Source organism: Saimiri boliviensis, chromosome 4, assembly GCF_048565385.1.
Source record: "Saimiri boliviensis isolate mSaiBol1 chromosome 4, mSaiBol1.pri, whole genome shotgun sequence".
Classification (NCBI taxonomy): Eukaryota; Metazoa; Chordata; class Mammalia; order Primates; family Cebidae; genus Saimiri; species Saimiri boliviensis.
The window spans coordinates 52152280-52170076 of NC_133452.1; the positions used below are offsets into that span (position 1 = coordinate 52152280).

At 35.2% G+C, this 17797-nt stretch overlaps 1 protein-coding gene across 7 annotated transcripts in view; it reads left to right on the plus strand.

The window, feature by feature from the left end:
- ROS1 (ROS proto-oncogene 1, receptor tyrosine kinase) overlaps positions 1-17797 on the plus strand; it is a 128755-nt gene that overhangs the window by 41838 nt on the left and 69120 nt on the right. For 5 of the 7 annotated variants that reach the window (XR_012517199.1, XM_039467903.2, XM_039467904.2 and 2 more), the window contains 7 exons: positions 2961-3061; positions 9367-9584; positions 9909-10069; positions 10446-10590; positions 12777-13039; positions 15538-15601; positions 15936-16138. Coding sequence is in view for 6 of the 7 variants with exons in the window: in XM_039467903.2 (XP_039323837.2) it covers positions 2961-3061; positions 9367-9584; positions 9909-10069; positions 10446-10590; positions 12777-13039; positions 15538-15601; positions 15936-16138 (1155 nt within the window). In the remaining variant the exon portion in view is untranslated. The remainder of the gene's footprint in view (positions 1-2960; positions 3062-9366; positions 9585-9908; positions 10070-10445; positions 10591-12776; positions 13040-15537; positions 15602-15935; positions 16139-17797) is intronic. The other 2 variants (XM_010349304.3, XM_039467902.2) reach the window with 1 other exon arrangement.

Genomic DNA, 17797 nt, shown 5'->3' on the forward strand with positions numbered 1-17797 from the left:
TTTTGTTTCTCAAATATAATTGTTAGGAAAAAGCATTTTCATTTTTGTAAAAACATATTGATAATATTATCTCTAGAGTAACTTCTCCACCTCAGGGACTTTGTATAATCTTCCCAGTGTTCTGATATGGTTGTTTGAGAACTCTCACCAACCAGGAAAAAGCTCTGGAGTGACCTTGGGACTTTCTTATAAATGAGTGAGTCATTCAACTTCTCAGCATGTTTGGGGGAAATTCATCCTTCTTACTCCTCTTTAAATCCCCACTCCAAATGCTTATACACTGCTGATGGGAATATAAATTAATACAACCTCTATGGAAAACAGTGAAGAGATTTCTTAAAGAACTAACAGTATTTCTTCCATTCGATCCAGCAATCCCACTACTGGGTATCTCCCCAAAGGAAAGGAAGTCATGTCAAAAAGACACCTACACATATATGTTTATGGCAGCACAATTTGCAAGTGCAAAGATAGGGAACCAACTTGAGTATCCATCAACTGATGAGTGGATAAAGGAAATGTGGTATAATTACACCATGGAATACCACTCAGCCATAAAAAAGAAGGAAATAATGCAGCAACTTGGGTGGAGCTGGAAGCCATTATTCTAATTAGAGTAACTCAGGAATGGCAAACCAAATACTGTAAGTTCTGACTTACAAGTGAGAGCTAAGACATGGGTATGCAAAAGCATACAGTGTGATACAATAGACTTTGGAGACACAGGAGGAAGGGTGGAAGTTGGATGAGGGATTAAAAAATGCTTCATTACATTGGGCACATTTTACGCTACTCAAATGACTGGTGCACTAAAATCTCAACCTTTACTGCTGTACATTGATCCATGTAACCAAAAGCTACCTATACCCCAAAAGCTACTGAAATTAAAAATATACATATATTAAAAGCAAAAGAATGGAAATTAAGAAACAAACAAACAAACAAAAACAAAACTTCTCTCCAAATCCTCTACCAGATTGTCAAGTGCTGTTGTTGCTTTTGGAAATCTGTGTTGTGGTTCCATGGTTTGATATCTAATCTATCTGACTCCATTTGTGCCAGTGGCTGTTTTGAAGGCAATGCATTTTGCAACCAGCAAAGCTCTCCATTTGTCTCTTGTTCACTTATATCATGTACAGATTTATTATGCAGTAATAATATATTTTGCAATCAGCAGATATAATGAAATAGCCAATTATTTATAGAAAGTCCCAATTATTTGTGTGATAAAAAAAGAATGAACAAAGTAAGATATTCTTCTAAGGTAAAAAGATATCTTTTGCCACATCTGATGAGCTGAACTCACAGCATATGGTACATTTTACCATAGATTAAAATTTAACCTGAAGGTTTTAGCTTAGATCAGAAAGGTTTGTATATAAGGTTTGGAACACCCTCTGACTGTTTAAATATGAAGCTGCTGACTGCTGCAGAAAAATGGGATGATGACCCAACACCTAAATTTCACTTAAAATTTGAATAGTTTGTTATATTCCAGCAAAAAAAAAAAATTGTAGAATCTTTTAAAAATAGATAAAGTAGACTTAATTTGTAATGTAGAAACTCTAGTGCATCTCATTGTAAATAACCAAACAAGATTAACCTTTTTTTAAAAAAAGATTTATTGAAAAAAAAAACAATAAATCTTTCTTAATATGGAGCAAGGACATAATTCAACTCCTAAAAGGCTGGAAATTGCCAGAATAGATTTTTACCTTCTGGAGAATAAGTTGGTTGAATTTTCCTGAAGATAGAAGGCTGTGATTTATATGACAACTGAAGGGTTTTTGCCACCATGTACCTTACAACTGCTTCTTTGTAGCAGAGTAACTTGTCAGGAAGAACTTTTGGTTCTTAGATACCTTATTGAAGTCTTTTCACATTTTTTCACTGGCTCATCATTTTTGTTCAAATGCTGTTGCATCTTGCTAAAGATGTAGTCGTCAACTTTAATTCTATTGGGGATACTTCACAGCCTCTAGGCATATTATAGGGAGATTCCACTGCTCTGACATCAGGTTACTGGCAATCTTAGCAATATTTGTAAAGCCAAAGAAAGCTAAAACAGAATCTTTGGATAGTAACGTCTATCTCATATATTCTATGTTATAGGAAAAGCAGCCTTTCCTCAGGCCTCACCCAGAAAACTGGATGTAAAATTAAGATACACATTGCAACAAGAAAGTAAAAAGTAGTAAGAAGTAGTTCTCATATGTCATCTGGAAATAGGACTTTATACACACATTACTATTCAAGTTTAATATAAACATCCTGTGTGTATGATCTTTTTAAAGTGTATGAGAATGTTTTGGGTTGCAATTAATAGAAAACACAATTCAAAATAGTTTAAACCATTGGTGGCATGTTGGGATTACCTGGGAAGTTTTAAAACATACTGGAGTCAGGTTCCATCCCCAGCAATCATAATATAATAGAGTGCAGCCTGGGAATAGAGATGTTTAAAAACTACACAGATCATTCCAATATGCAGCTATGTTTGATAACAGGTTTAAACAATAACAAAATTCACTGGCTTATGTTGCTAAAGAGGCCAGAGTTATCACGGTCTTTAGGCAAGCTTGACACAGGATCAGCATTTCAGATTCAGTAGCTCTGGCGTGTGATTGATAATTTGTATGTGTTCCAAGTTTCCAGGTGATGCTGTTGCTGCAGGTCTGAGAATCATACTTTGATAATTACTAGAGCTAAGTACATAAAAGTGAATAATATACTTATTGCCTTTTTGTGCAATTTTAGGACACCAGTGTTTATATCCAAATAACATAGTATAACATAAGCATAATCATATAACTTTTATATTCAGAAAAAAGTAAAAATTACTGAATTTATTATTTCAAAGAGGATGTTAATGAGATATCTATAGCTTAAGTGTGACCTGTTCACAAAGATATGCTTAAAACACGTATTTGGTTTATTTTCTTACCTGACTTTCTCTTTAGGTAACTGCTCTAACTTTAGATCTCAGTGATGGGCTCCTGTATTGGCTGGTTCAAGACAGTCAATGTATTCACCTGTACACAGCTGTTCTTCGGGGACAGAGGTAAGTAGGGTCCCTCAAAGGCATTTGATTGAGAAGAAAACTTGTCCCTAAGTCATAAATGATAATGCATGAAAATTCATTTATTCTTTCAGTAAACATTTCTTGTTATCCACTGTGTTGCAGGCATTGGGCTTGTAGGGGAAAGAGGTTTATAAACAGCTAGTTATAACAGAATATGGCAAGTGCTGTGATGAAGTATGAAGAGAGTACAGAATAGACACTCAGGAGAATGCCGCTCAAGAGCCCAGAAGTGTATGGATAAGCTTTTTTGCTCCTTCACAAAATAGGGTATACGTTATGGAATGAAGGCAGAACTCTTTCTGTGATGTCTTAAATAAAAACCAGAGAGTGAAAGGGACCACATGAATTATCTCCTTGATCTGCATCCTCAAACATATCCCCCTGTCCTGCTCTTGTCAGTATCTCTACATCTTCAACATTATCATTGTCAGATACTTTAAAAACAAAATTTACACTTTTGTTTTAAAAATTAGTTATAATATAAATAATGTGAAATGTTCAGATCTTAAGTGTTCCATTACATCAGTTTAGACAAATGCATTTTGAGACATAGAAAGTATCCATCATTACCAAAAATTCCTGTGCCCTTTCCCAGTCACTCTGCCCCCATCCAGAAATATGAATTTTTTGTGTCTGGCTTCTTTTACTTGGCATAAAATCTTCTGTGATATATCCACATTATGTTGGTAGTTTTTCCTTTTTATTGCTGAGTAGTATTCCATTGTGTGAAGATACCACTGTCTGTGTATCCATTCTATGCATATCTTGATGGAGATTTTAATTGCTTCCTAATTTTGATTATCATGCATAAAACTGAGTATTTGTATACAAGGCTTTTTGTGGATATATACTTGGATAAATACCTAGGAGTAGAATTGTTGGATGACAAGGTAGATAGATGTTTATATTCTTAAGTCATTGCCAAACAATTTTTCGAAATGTTTGTGCCATTTTATATTTCCATAAAAATGTATGAAAATTGTGGTTCTTCCATATCCTCCCAACAGTTGGCTTTGGCAATTGTTTTTATATTCACCATTCTTTGGTATGTGGAGCAGTAAATATTGTGATTTTAATTAGCACTTCCCTGATGACTATCAATATTGATCACTTTTTCTTTTGTTATTGGCCATTTATATATCCTCTTTTATGATGTGCCTGTTTAAGTATTTTTCTCCTTTTTAAATGAGTTGCCTTTTTGTTATTGAGTTGTTCTGTATATAAGTACTTTGTCAAAATATGTGTTGTGAATATTTTCTCTCAGTGTTTAGTTTATCTGCTTATTTTCTTGGTGGTGTGCGTTGATAAGCAGAATTTCATTTTTGATTAAGTCAAATTTCTGCGTTTTCTACATTCTATCCTTTCTGTGTTTTCTGTAAGAAATCTTAGCCTATCCCAAGGTTGCAAAGATTTTACATTGTATTTTTTCTAGAAGTTTTATTGTTTTAGCTTTCATGATTAGATGTATGATTCATCTTAAATTTATTTTGGGGTATGGTCTGAGATATGCATTAAAGATTTCTTTTTTTCCTTTCTGTAAGGATATCCAGTTGTTCTAGCACCATTTGCTGAAGAGATTTTCTCTTTCTTTATTTAATTGCTTTAGGACCTTTATTGAAAATAATTTGACTGTGTGTGTCTGGGTCTATTAATTGACTCTCTATTCTGTTCCTTTGATATATTTGTCTGTTATTTTTGCCAGTACTATATTGTCCTGATTATTAGAGAAATTTAGAGAAAAACTTAAAGATAGGCAAGATTCAGTCCTCCAACTTTGCTTTTCTTTTCCAATATTTTTACTTTGGCTATTCTTAATCTTTTGCCTTTCCAAATAGATTTTAAAATCATCTCACTAATTTCTAGAATAAATCCTGCTGGAATTTTGATTTCTTTTCAGTTTAGGGAGAATGAATATCTTAAAATATTGAATCTTCTAATCAATGAAAATGGTGTCTCTCTTTCATTTATTTAGATTTTCTTTAATTTCTCTTAGCAGTGTTTTATAGTTTTTAGTGTAGATGCCTAACATGTATTTTATTAGGGTAATGGCTAGGTATCTATTTTTTTGATGCTTTATAGATGTTATTTTAAAAAAATTCCATTTTCTAAATGTTCATTAGTAGTGTGGGAAAATACAGCTGCTTTTTGTATATTGACTTTGTGTCTTATACATTATTAACCTCATTTATATGTCCTAGCAGATTCTTCTAGAATATTTTAATAAGAGTGAGTCTTAAAAATGACTTAGGAAGCATTCTCTCCTCAGTTTTTTGAAAGCATTTGTATAGAATTGCTATTAATTCTTCTTTAGTTTTGATAAAATTCACAAGTGAATTCATTTAGATCTGAAGTCTTCTTTGTGGAAAATTGTTTGATTACAAATTCGATATCTTTTAAGGATTAAGGATATTTATTTTTATTTCCAGTTTTGGTAATTCATGTTTTCAAGAATTTGTCATTTTGCATGAGTTGTCAAATTTAATAATATCATCTTATTATCATTTTAAGACCTGTAGGGTCTATAGTGATATTCTTTTATACTTCTGCTATTGGTACATTTTTATCTTGATCACTCCTGCTAAATGTTTATCAGATTTATTCATCTTTTCAAATAATCTGTTTCTGGTATTGTTGATTTTTTTTCTATTTTGTCAAATTTTGATTTCATTAATTTCCAATCTTATTTTTATTATTTTTCCTTTTCTATTGATTTTAGATGTAATTTTCTGTTCTTTTTCTAGCTTTTTAGGGTGAAAAGAGAGGTCATTGTTTTTATATGATTCCACTCGCTGGCATTTAAAACTATGAGTTTCTTTTAAGGTCTATATTAGTTGTATTTAACAAATTTTGGTATGTCTCCAACTATGATTGTAGATTTGTCTATAGTTCTTTTTGGTTAATGCATTTGGGTGCTTTATATTTAGTTATTGGTTATCTATATACTTGATTATATTGCCTTTTTATTATTACAAAATACTTCTATTCATCTATGCTAGTATTCTTTATCTTAAAGATTCCTTTGTCTGATATTAGTGTGGCCACACCAGCTTTCTTTTGCTTATATATATATATATATATATATAAATATATATATATATATATGTTTAAAAGCCACTCATTATATATATTTAAAAGTAACTCATTTTTAAAAGTCACTCATTAATGGGCATTTGGGCTGGTTCTATATTTTTGCAATTGTGCTGCTATAAACATTCACATGCGTGTATCTTTTTCATATAGTGACTTCTTTTCCCCAGGTGGGATACTCAGTAGTGGGATTGCTGGATCAAATGGTAGATCTACTTTTAGTTCTTGAAGGAATTTTCACACTGTTTTCCATAGTGGTTGCACTAGTTTACATCCCTACCAGCAGTGTCAGAGTGTTGCCTTTTGACCACATCTATGTCAACATCTATTTTTTTTTTTTAATTTTTTGATTATGGCCATTTTTTCAGGAGTAAGGTGGTATTGCATTGTGGTTTTGATGTGCATTTCTCTGATAATTAGTGATGCTGAGCATTTTTTCATATGTTTCTTGGCCATTTGTATATCTTTTTTTGAGAATTGTCTATTCATGTCCTTAGCTCACTTTATGATGAGATGGTTTGTTTTTTTCTTGTTGATTTGTTTCAGTTCCTTGTAGATTCTGGATATTTCCCTTGTCAGATGTATAGTTTGTGAATATTTTCTCCCACTCTGTGGGTTGTCTGTTTACTCTGCTGATTATTTCTTTTGCTGCACAGAAGCATTTAGTTTAATTAAGTCCCATCTATTTATCTTTGTTTTTGTTGCATTTGCTTTTGGGTTCTTTGTCATGAAGTCTTTGCCTAAGCCAATGGCTAGAAGGGTTTCTTTGATGTTATCTTCTAGAATTGTTAAGGTTTCAGGTCTTAGGTTTGAGTCTTTGATCCATCTTGAGTTGATTATTGTATAAGGCGAGAGCTGAAAATTTTGTATAAAGTCAGAGATGAGAATTTTCTGCATGTGGCTTGCCAAACTATCCCAGCATTATTTGTTGAATAGGGTATCCTTTCCCTACTTTATGTTTTAGTTTGCTTTGTCAGAGATTTTGAGTACCAAACAAGTGTTATAATTTTAGAAACAACCAAGCAGATTTTTCAAGGAAAAATAATTGCAAAATTTTCTTCCATTGAAGGAAGATAAACCTTGAAACACAAAAACAATAATTTTTACTTGTATTTTCTAGTTTGAAAAGGAGCATCTTGATCAAACTATAGAAACTGATAAGCACATTGAAATGACAGTTGTGAACAGTATAAAGTGAATGACCCAGCAGGCTAAAATAATAAATGGCAGGTAAATCAGATGACTAACCAAGAGTAGGAGGAAGACATGGTTCAATGAGGAGAAACCATTCAAGAGACCATGCTTGCTGGATTGATTTTCCCATTCATCTTGTTATGCCTGGCGGGGTGGTGGGGTCATGGAATTGATTTGTTAAAAATCCATCTTTTTATTTCTTGAGAAAACCACGATGAAATGTGTTCAGCTTCATCCAAAGCTTCACCCAGATTAGATTTGTTAGTGCTATACCCACATTTTATAGATGGTTCAATGAGAGGCTAAGTTATTTGCCTCAAGTCAATCATTTAATAATTGGCTAAGCAGGGGTTCCATGTAGTTCTGTTTGTTTCTGAAGAATCCCCTACATTGCAAACTCATTACTTCACAGTGGGGCCTAGTCTTATTCAGAAATGAAAATAGTCATGTAGACATGCAGGCCATGCCTTCTTGGCATCATGTGAACTGGGTTACATGCATGGTGGTTGCTTTAAGAATAAGGAGTCTGAGTGAGGATTGTTGGACAGAATGGAAGGATGCCCACCTAGGGCAGTGTCAGAGCAGTGATGAACTCAGCTCACAACAGAGTTACTCTGTGTGTCTAGCTAGGGACTGGAGTCCTTATGGCTACCACATTTAAGAACTGTCATTCCTGTCAATTCTGGATAAATGCTTGCAAGTTCTTGCTCTTTCGCTGTGCCCTTTTAAAAAAATTCCTCAATGCAGTAGGCTTCCTTTTTAAAGTAACATGTACCTGAATCCTGGCCAGGAGTGGTGGCTCACATCTGCAATCCCAGCACTTTGGGAGGCTGAGGCCAGTGAATCTCTGGAGGTCAGGAGTTCAACACCAGCGTGACCAACATGGTGAAACCCTGTCTCTATTAAAAATACAAAAATTAGCTGGGCGTGGTGACACACACCTGTAATCCCAGCTACTTGGGAGGTTGAGGCAGGAGAATCACTTGAACCTGAGAGGCAGAGGTTGCAGTGAGCTGAGATCGCGCCATTGCACTCCAGCCTGGGTGACAAAAAAGCAAAACTCTGTCTCAAAAACAAATAAATACATAAATAAATAAACAAGTATCTGAATCCTAATTTGCTGTCTCCATCATGATTTATTGCATTGCTTGGTCCCAAAGCCCTTCTGCTTCATGTCTACCAGCTAACTTTTAACCTTGTGTACAGATGGCAAATTTATGCTTCAGCCATTGGTTTTTATGGGTTTCATTTCTGGATGATTGCCTTATTTCCAGGTCCTGTAAGAACCTTGCCTTGTGTCTTTCTTATGCTAATGCTAGTGTTGTAGGAGCACATAGAATAAACCAAAGATACAATCTCTCAACTAATGAAGTAATGAGAATCCAGGTTGTGCCTTTGTTGTAGAGTATTACCAAAATCACAAGTATTTTTTAGAAAGCTGCAACCTATCTAAACACTCTTGATATTGCAACATCATATTAATAAGAAAAGCCCCCAGAGAGGAGCGCAGTGGCTCATGCTTGTGATTCCAGCACTTTGGGAAGCTGAGGCGGGCTGATCACTTGAGGTTAGGAGTTCGAGACCAGCACCAGCATGGTGAAACCCCATCTCAACTAAAAATATAAAAAATTAGTTAGGCATAGTGGCATGTGTGTGTAATCCCAGCTACTTGAGAGGCTGAGGCAGGAGAATCACTTGAACCTGCAAGGCAGAGGTTGCAGTGAGTTGAGATTGTGCCACTGTACTCTAGCCTGGGCAACAGTGAGACTCCATCTCAAAGAAACAATAAAAGCTCTCAAAAAATTTACTTTAGGTCTACTACTTCAAAAATTTTGAAATAAAAGCTCAACTTAATATGAAACAAAAAAAAATGACAGTAATTGTTAGAAAGTAATGTACACAAGTGTGCACACATACTCACAAACACGTATTCTCATGAGTACTTGGATGGACCAGCCCTTCCACCACTCCAGAAACACACACTAATTGGTGTTATGTTTTAGCAGTGCTGAGGATACCACCATCACAGAATTTGCAGCCTGGAGTACTTCTGAAATTTCCCAGAATGCACTGATGTACTATAGTGGTCGTCTGTTCTGGATCAACGGCCTAAGGATTATCACAACTCAGGAAATAGGTCAGAGAACCAGTGTCTCTGTTTTGGAACCAGCCAAATTTAATCATTTCACAATTATTCAGACATCCCTTAAGCCTCTGCCAGGTACAGTATTTTATTCCTTCCTACTCTACTCCATTATACCTTCTGTTAAATAAATGTTTAGGTTGGGATTTTTTTTTTCTTAACAATTAAGTTTTAAGAGGAACAAGGTTTTACTTTCATTTGGTTTGCTTGCAGTGAGTTTAATCTTAACCCAAATTTATAGACTGAAAAAGTCAGAAAAAGATAATTTTTTTCAGGATATGTTAAAGGAAAATTTTGTTTCAGTTCTAATTATTAGCAATTTCTATTGATTTTCTATGATTTTTATATTGATCAATAATCCCCAATTTTTTTCTTCTATTTTTTTTTTCTTTCATCCTGTAGGGAACTTTTCCTTTACTCCTAAGGTTATTCCAGATTCTGTTCAAGAGTCTTCATTTAGGATCGAAGGAAATGCTTCAAGTTTTCATATTCGGTGGCATGGTCCTCCTGCAGTAGACTGGGGTGTAGTTTTCTACAGTGTAGAATTTAGTGCTCAATCTAAGGTATGGTGTTGGTTCTAGTAATTTTCATTTTACAAACAGACTGTACCATCTGTGTCAGCCCTGCCCACACTGACCTGTACCATCTTGACTTAGCCAAGCCCGTATTCTTTGCCATTTTCATAGCATTTGGTTATTAAGATTATTCCCCAGAAAACTTGTTTACAGCCAGTCTCCGACTGATTGGTACTAACTGCTGTGCTGGATACACTTTAACTGGTCTGTGTGGCACAACATGGAACTTGCCAAGCTTAGCATTTCCTCAATTGCAAGTTTTGATTTTACATGTGAACCAAAGTTTGGAGATTTTAGGTAATAAGGAATGAAAGATTTTAGAATTCTCTCCCTGAGAAAATAATGTTTTGTGTTTATATTTTAGTTCCTGACTAGTGAACAACAGTCTTCACCTGTATTTACTGTGGAAGGACTGGAACCCTATGCCTCATTTAATCTTTCTGTCACTCCTTATACCTATTGGGGAAAGGGCCCCAAAACATCTCTGTCACTTCGAGCACCTGAAACAGGTACAGAGGTTAAAAATCCCTCTTTTTAAAAAAAGCAGAATCTCACTTTTCATGATCTGGAATAGAAAGTTGGTACTTAAAAATAACTTTCAGTTTTTTAGATGTGTTTAGATTCAATATCCTTTCAATGACTTTTTGGAGATTAGAATAGCTCTATTAACATAAATCTGCATAATTTATTCAAAAACAATAGTTCAAAGATTTTTTAACAGCCATTTCATTTGATTGTAGTGATGTAGAAGATGCAGATGCATATTTCAGGTAATTTGTAAAATTCTTCATAAGAAAAATGGTAATTTAAGGGCAGAGACAGTTTTTTTTGGAAGGCAGACTGTTCTTATGGATGGTAACTCAGAATCTTCCGTGGGTGAATAACTGATATCTAAATTTAATGTTGGGGGGAAAAGATATTTTAAAAAGGATACTAGCCATATTGTTACATGTATGTATCACCTTAAAGTGTGCAAAGCACATTTTTATGTATCACTCCATTATTAAACATTTACTACATACCTATCACGTGTCAGAAACATCATTTCATTTGATCCTCACATAGCTCTGAGGTGGGTGGGAAAGTCTTGTTATCTTGATTATGCAAGAAAGAAAACGAAGGCCCAGCAGTTGCTTAAATAGAATAGTTACTAAGTGACTGGGCTGGGACTTAATCTGGACTTTTCACTACAGTTTCATCAAATCTCCATTCAGTCATTTTTACAAATGTTGGTAAATGATAGTATGATTTATTTAATTTATGTAAAGCTAATACAGGATTTGGCAGGTAGAAGAGCTTGATAAATATAGATATCCATTCACCATTGCATTTTTTACTATTAGGATGATTTCAACAATATTCATCTACGAATCACACAACAGGGACATAGTGGGGCCTGGACAGGTTCTGGAGCAGTTAGCATTGGATCCCAGAACATTCTGCTTGAGATTTCCTTGGAATATCAGCTTGGTTGAATTGTTCTGTGGAAATGGACTTGAGTGCATCCATCAGGGGATTTGGTGGGAGCAAGAGCCAACAGCTCTCTGCTGGATATTGGAGGCAATAAGAAAGGATGACAAGATTTGGCCTTTGCCTTCAGGAAATTTACAATACAGCCAGGAAATTATCCAAATTGACCAACCTTTATTAACCACTTACTGTGTGCCAGTTCTATACTACATTTGGGAGGATTTAACAAGGAGTAAGAAGAGATGCTTTCTCTAATGGAGCTCATGAAACACGGGGGAGATAAACTCATGCACAGCAAATGATAATAGATACTAGAGAGTTATACGTGAGCAGCAGTGGCATAGAGTGAGTAGAAAAACCTATGAAACCTTCACCTATATCAAGCTGCCTCAGGCATTCTTAAGAGATAAGATGCCTTTGGGAAATGGAAACTAGTGCACCCTGAAAGATGGAGCAAGGAACGGTATCCCATGTGAGAAGAGAAGCCCAATGTAAGAAGGCTTGGAGATTGAATAATAGCGTGAGTGTTAAACATTAAAAAGAAATGTGATTGGAATGCAGGAGGGAGTGAAGACTTTGTGGAGGAGTCCTAAGAGAGGAGAGGGCCATCTAGAGAGAATGACTTAGAAATCAGACAGAGACATTTCTCTTGATTAAAGGACTGAGAGATACCAAATTGCTTGGTTTGCCTCTAGAATAAATGAATACTCCCAAACCTGACTCTTGGGGTACTATCAGCCTCCCCTTAAACTTTCTGCTTCCTAGGGACTTCAGAGTGACAGGGCCTAGGTCTCTGATGCATGCTGTGTTTTACACCCTGAACTGGCTGAAGGCTGTTTGGACTTACTGCCATTCATCCCGATGATAACATTTTCACCCTCACTGAAATCACTCTGTCAGAATGAAAGTGAATGTTGTATTTTATAGGGAAAACCAGACCTTCCATGTACACAAGGCACAGAGAAGAAAGTTGTGCTTAAGTGGTAGTAGAAAGGATTTTATTTGACATAAGAAGTCCTGCCTGTCAGTCAGATGTGCTGAAATTAGCAGGATGGGTTCCTGAAGAAATCTATGGAATATTCTCTCCTGAAGATCTTTAAGAATGTAATAAATATACTGCAACTGTCTGGAATGAGAAATACTGTTAAGTTGTTTACACTCTCATATAAGTGGTAAAAGTCAGTCTTACATTCTTTTCTGCTCTATCTGTGCCTCTACTTTTCAGTTCCATCAGCACCAGAGAACTCCAGAATATTTGTATTACCAAGTGGAAAATGCTGCAACAAGAATGAAGTTGTGGTGGAATTTAGGTGGAACAAACCTAGGCATGAAAATGGGGTGTTAACAAGATTTGAAATTTTCTACAAAATATCCAGTCAAAGTATTACTAACAAAACATTTGAAGACTGGATTGCTGCCAATGTCACTCCCTCAGTGATGTCTTTTCAACTTGAAGGCATGACTCCTGGATGCTTTGTTGCCTTCCAGGTATGAAAAGAGACAATGGAAGATATGAGGGTCTGAATAGTGCAAACAGAAGAATAATTAAAGGACCAGGTTAAAAATTCTGCCACCCTATCAATAGTTTCGGTATACTGTGATCAGAAAGGTCAAGTGGGAAGCAAAAGTAGAGAGCGAGGTAAAGGACATTTTCACAACTTACTCACATTCAGAGAACTTTGCAAATTCAAAGTAACTCATTCTCTTTCTTTTTGCTTTTGTTTTTGAAGCTGCATCACAATTTAATTTTTTTATGTTACACATTACTTTTGCATTTTTTTATTGATACATATTGTAGTTGTACATACATTTAGGGTACACGTGTTATTTTTATAAACCATTATTTATCAGTAAGATCACTATAGGCCATGCACCACAGTAGGTACTTTTATATTTGTTATCTCATTTAATCCTTATACTGTAAAGGAAAAGTCAAGTCCTTGAGTGTATCAGTTAAATACCAAAGCTGTGTGGCTAGAAAACACTGTGTCATAATGCTTTCCACCATTTCTTTTGGGGGGAAATAACATCTTGGGGAGTGTTTTGGAGATTTGAGTTGCCTAGGGATTTGGCTTTTCTTTTCATAAAATTCTAATTTAATAATTATTTTGATGATTTGTTAAGTCTACATATACCAATCAAATATGTTATACATGAAAGTTAAAGATAATACATATTCCTATTTGGTAAAAATTAGGAGTTTTTTGGTAAAATAAATATTCTGGTTAAGTGTGCCTTTCTATATATATATAATTTCAAATTTTGGTCACCATGGAACCATGCAAAGTGATATATGTGGATATGTATGAGTTTCACTTAACACAGTTCTGTACAAAAGTGAAGACTATTATATATATGCACCATTATGAATCATACACGGATAATATATAAAGTATAGTAAAATGTTTTTAATACTAAGAATATAATACAAATAATACAATGTTTTGCTGATAAAGCACTTGAGGCTTTATATTTTGAGTTCACTGTTATAGATATCAATTTTCTTTGCAGGCTAACGTACATAGGCAAGATTTGGAAATGGAAATAATTTATTGTGTAAAAGAAAATATCTAAAAAAGTAAAAATAAACTTTACTGTCAGGATGTGGCATGGTTCAATGGGAAAAATGTATACAGACCCCAGAAGACTTGCCAATTTCTACATATGTCATTGTGGATGAGTTATTTACCTTAATTAGTATCCTGGTCCAGTTTCCACTCTTAGTAGTTGTGATGATTGAAAGAGACAATGTATGTGAAACTGGTTTGAAATGCACAATCATTTTCAAATGTAAGATTTAATTATTTCCAAAAATTACTCTTTTTAAAAAGTGTGCTAAATTAGGTTTTTAATCTTCTTGAATTGAAGAAAAATGGAAGTTTATCATAATTTATACAGTTTTATTTCTGTTAAATGTTCTACATAACTTAATTTTGAAAATAACCTTATAGTATTTAAAAATATGTAATTGAAAATTTTTTTCATTATACTTTAAATTCTGGAGTACACGTGCAGAACTTGCAGCATTGTTACACAGGTACACATGTGACATGGTGGCTTGCTGCCTCCATTCCCCCCATCATCTATATCAGGCATTTCTCCCAGTGTTATCCCTCCCCTACCTCTCCATCCCTGCTGTCCCTCCCCTAGCCCCACATCCCCTAACAAGCCTTAGTGTATGATGTTCCCCTCCCTGTGTCCATGTGTTCTCATAGTTCAACACCCACCTATGAGTGAGAACATGTGGTGTTTGGTTTTCTGTTCTTGTGTCAGTTTGCTGAGAATTATGGTTTCCAGATTCATCCATGTCCCTGCAAACGACATGAACTTATTATTTTTTTCCAGGGTGTATGTGTGCCACATTTTCTTTATCCAGTCTATCATTGATGGGCATTTGGGTTGGTTCCAGGTCTTTGCTATTGCAAAGAGTGCCGCAATGAACGTACGTGTGCATGTGTCTTTATAATAGAATGATTTATAATCCTTTGGGTATATACCCAGTAATGGGATTGCTGGGTCAAATGGAATTTCTATTTCTAGATCCTTGAGGAATTGCCACACTGTCTTCCACTATGTTTGAACTCATTTTCACTCCCACCAATATTGTATGTATTCAAGCTGTACAACACGAGTTGATAAATGTATACATTGTGTAATGATTATCACAATTGAATTAATTAAACATTCATCACCATCCTTGCTGTATTTTTAATTCCCAGACATTTTTTGGAAATTAGTTTTCTTGCAAGACAGATTTGTTTCGATTCTTGCACTTTTCTAGATAAAAAATCTATCAACATAAATATAGAGCAATATTTTTCCTTAATGATTTATATTGCTATATATTAATATAAATAACTATTAAAAACTATTAATGTTGTGTATCGGGAGTATGAAATGCAACATTTAGTAATCTCTCAGTCTCAGAACTTACATGTTGCCACTGAGAACACTATTGAACGCAGTTTTTGTTTTCTTTTCTTTAGGTTCAGGCCTTTACATCTAAAGGGCCAGGACCATTTTCTGATATTTTAAAGTCTACAACATCAGGTATTTGTTTTATAAAATCTATGCAAATAGTAATTTAGAGGCCTCTGTGTGTGTGTGTGTGTTTGTGTTTGCCCATTGATATCTTTAGGGATATGAACACTGTCTTTGAGCTAAATCTTAGATCAAAAACATGTTTTTGACCCCAAAACGTCACCAAAATAAGTTTAAAGAAACCTAGGGGTAGAGAGTCTAGAAGGTCATCACTGTGACAGATGTATTAGAGGAACCAAAGGGAGCCCAAGGACTTCAAAACTGCCTGATATTAAATCAAGAGACTTTGCTAAACTAAAGTTAATTTTCTCATGTATATTATCTACATGTTTTTTGTTTTCAGAAATCAAATCATTTCCTTACCTCATAACTCTTCTTGATAACAAGATCGCTTTTTTAGATATGGATCAAAATCAAGTTGTGTGGATGTTTTCAGCAGAAAGAGTTATCAGTGCTATGGGCTACACAGCTGATAATGAAATGGGATATTATGCTGAAGGGGACTCACTCTTTCTTCTGAACTTGCATAATCGTTCTAGCTCTGAGGTATTTTACTACATAATTCTTTTGAAATAAAGGAAGTATTTGCATATGACACTACTCTGTAATTAAAATGAGCAGAAAATGCTTTAGTCATTAAGATTAGAATGAAAAGGACAGCTACTGTATAATCCGTTAGCCACAAATGAATACAGAGTACATCTTGGGGAAATGCCATTCAACACTCAGTTAGCAAATAGTTACTGGGTTTAGGATGCTGTGTTAGAGCCTGAGATATTAGAAGGAAATTTTATAGACTTTGCTCTTAATAAACCCGGACTAGTAGTAGTCTAACACTAGGGAGGTGGTATTGCCTAGTGATTAAGAAAGTGAGTTTTAGGATTTGACTACCTAGAATTCAATTTGGGCTCTACTACTTGCTGGATTTATGATCACTGGAAAGTTATTTAATCTCTATGGTTAAGTAATACCCCATCATGGGATTCTCATGAAGATTTAATAGGATAATCCATGTAATGCATTTAGCACAATCCCTGGCATGTGGTAGGCATTCACTAAATGTTAACTGAGAGCAAAGACAGACTAAGATAATTGCTGTGCTGAGAACAGGATGTGGTGGAATCACAGAGAATGAACATGTAGTATAGGTTGGCATGGTGGTGATAGAGTGGAAAAATATCTTGGAAAAAAAGATGACCCTGGTGAAGGCAAGGCAGGTACAAGGACAGGAAAACAAAGAGCCAGGGAGTGTTTGGATGAGAGTGGAGTGAAAGGAAATGGGAAAGCTGGAGAGGTAGTGGGGAGCCTGAACATAATGGACCTGCTTTACTGTGCTAAAGAGCAGGTGTCAGTCTAGAAGCTAACAGCAAGCCAGGGAAGATATTTAGTGGGTCATTAAGATGGTCAAGTTGTGTTTTAGAAAGGCCTGTCTGTTAGCAGCTTGAATAGTGACTTGGAGAGGGTTAAGTCTGAGACAATTAGGAGGCTGTCACAGAAATCTAGTAGAAAATGTTATAGGCCTGAATGAGGGGATGAGCATGAGGTGAGAAAGGAGATGAAAATTTGGACATTTATAATGGGGCTAGTTCGAACTGGGTACAGTGACTCATGCCTATAATCCCAACACTGGGAGGCTGAGGTAGGGGGATCTCCGGAGGCCAGGAATTCAAGACCAGCCTGGCCAAAATGGGGAAACCCTGTCTCTACTAAAAATACAACAATTAGCTGGACGTGGTGGTGTGCGCCTGTAGTCCCAGCTATTGCAAAGCTGAGACAGGAGAATCATTTGAAACCAGGAGATGAAGGTTGCAGTGAGCCAAGATTGCACCACTGCACTCCAGTCTGGGTGTTAGAGCCAGACTCTCTCTCAAAAAAAAAAAAAAAAAAAAAAAAAAAAAGAGAGAGACAGACTAGTTTACTTACTTTGGCTAGTAATGAAAAGAAGAATTCAAGGAGGAACCATATTTGTCAGGATTAGCTTTGGGTGGGCGTTGAAAATCTATAAAAACATAAAATGCAGGAGAAAAAGAGATTTTTGGGGTGGGTAATGAAGTCTGTTTCCTGGGATCATTCATATGGAGATGTTCAGTAGACAGTTTGATATTTGAATCAGTAACTCATTAAAGATGTTGTCTGAAGATATGAATTTGTAGCACTGGTTTGTAGATTGCAGTTAAAGCCATGGTAGTTGAAATCATTTAGGAA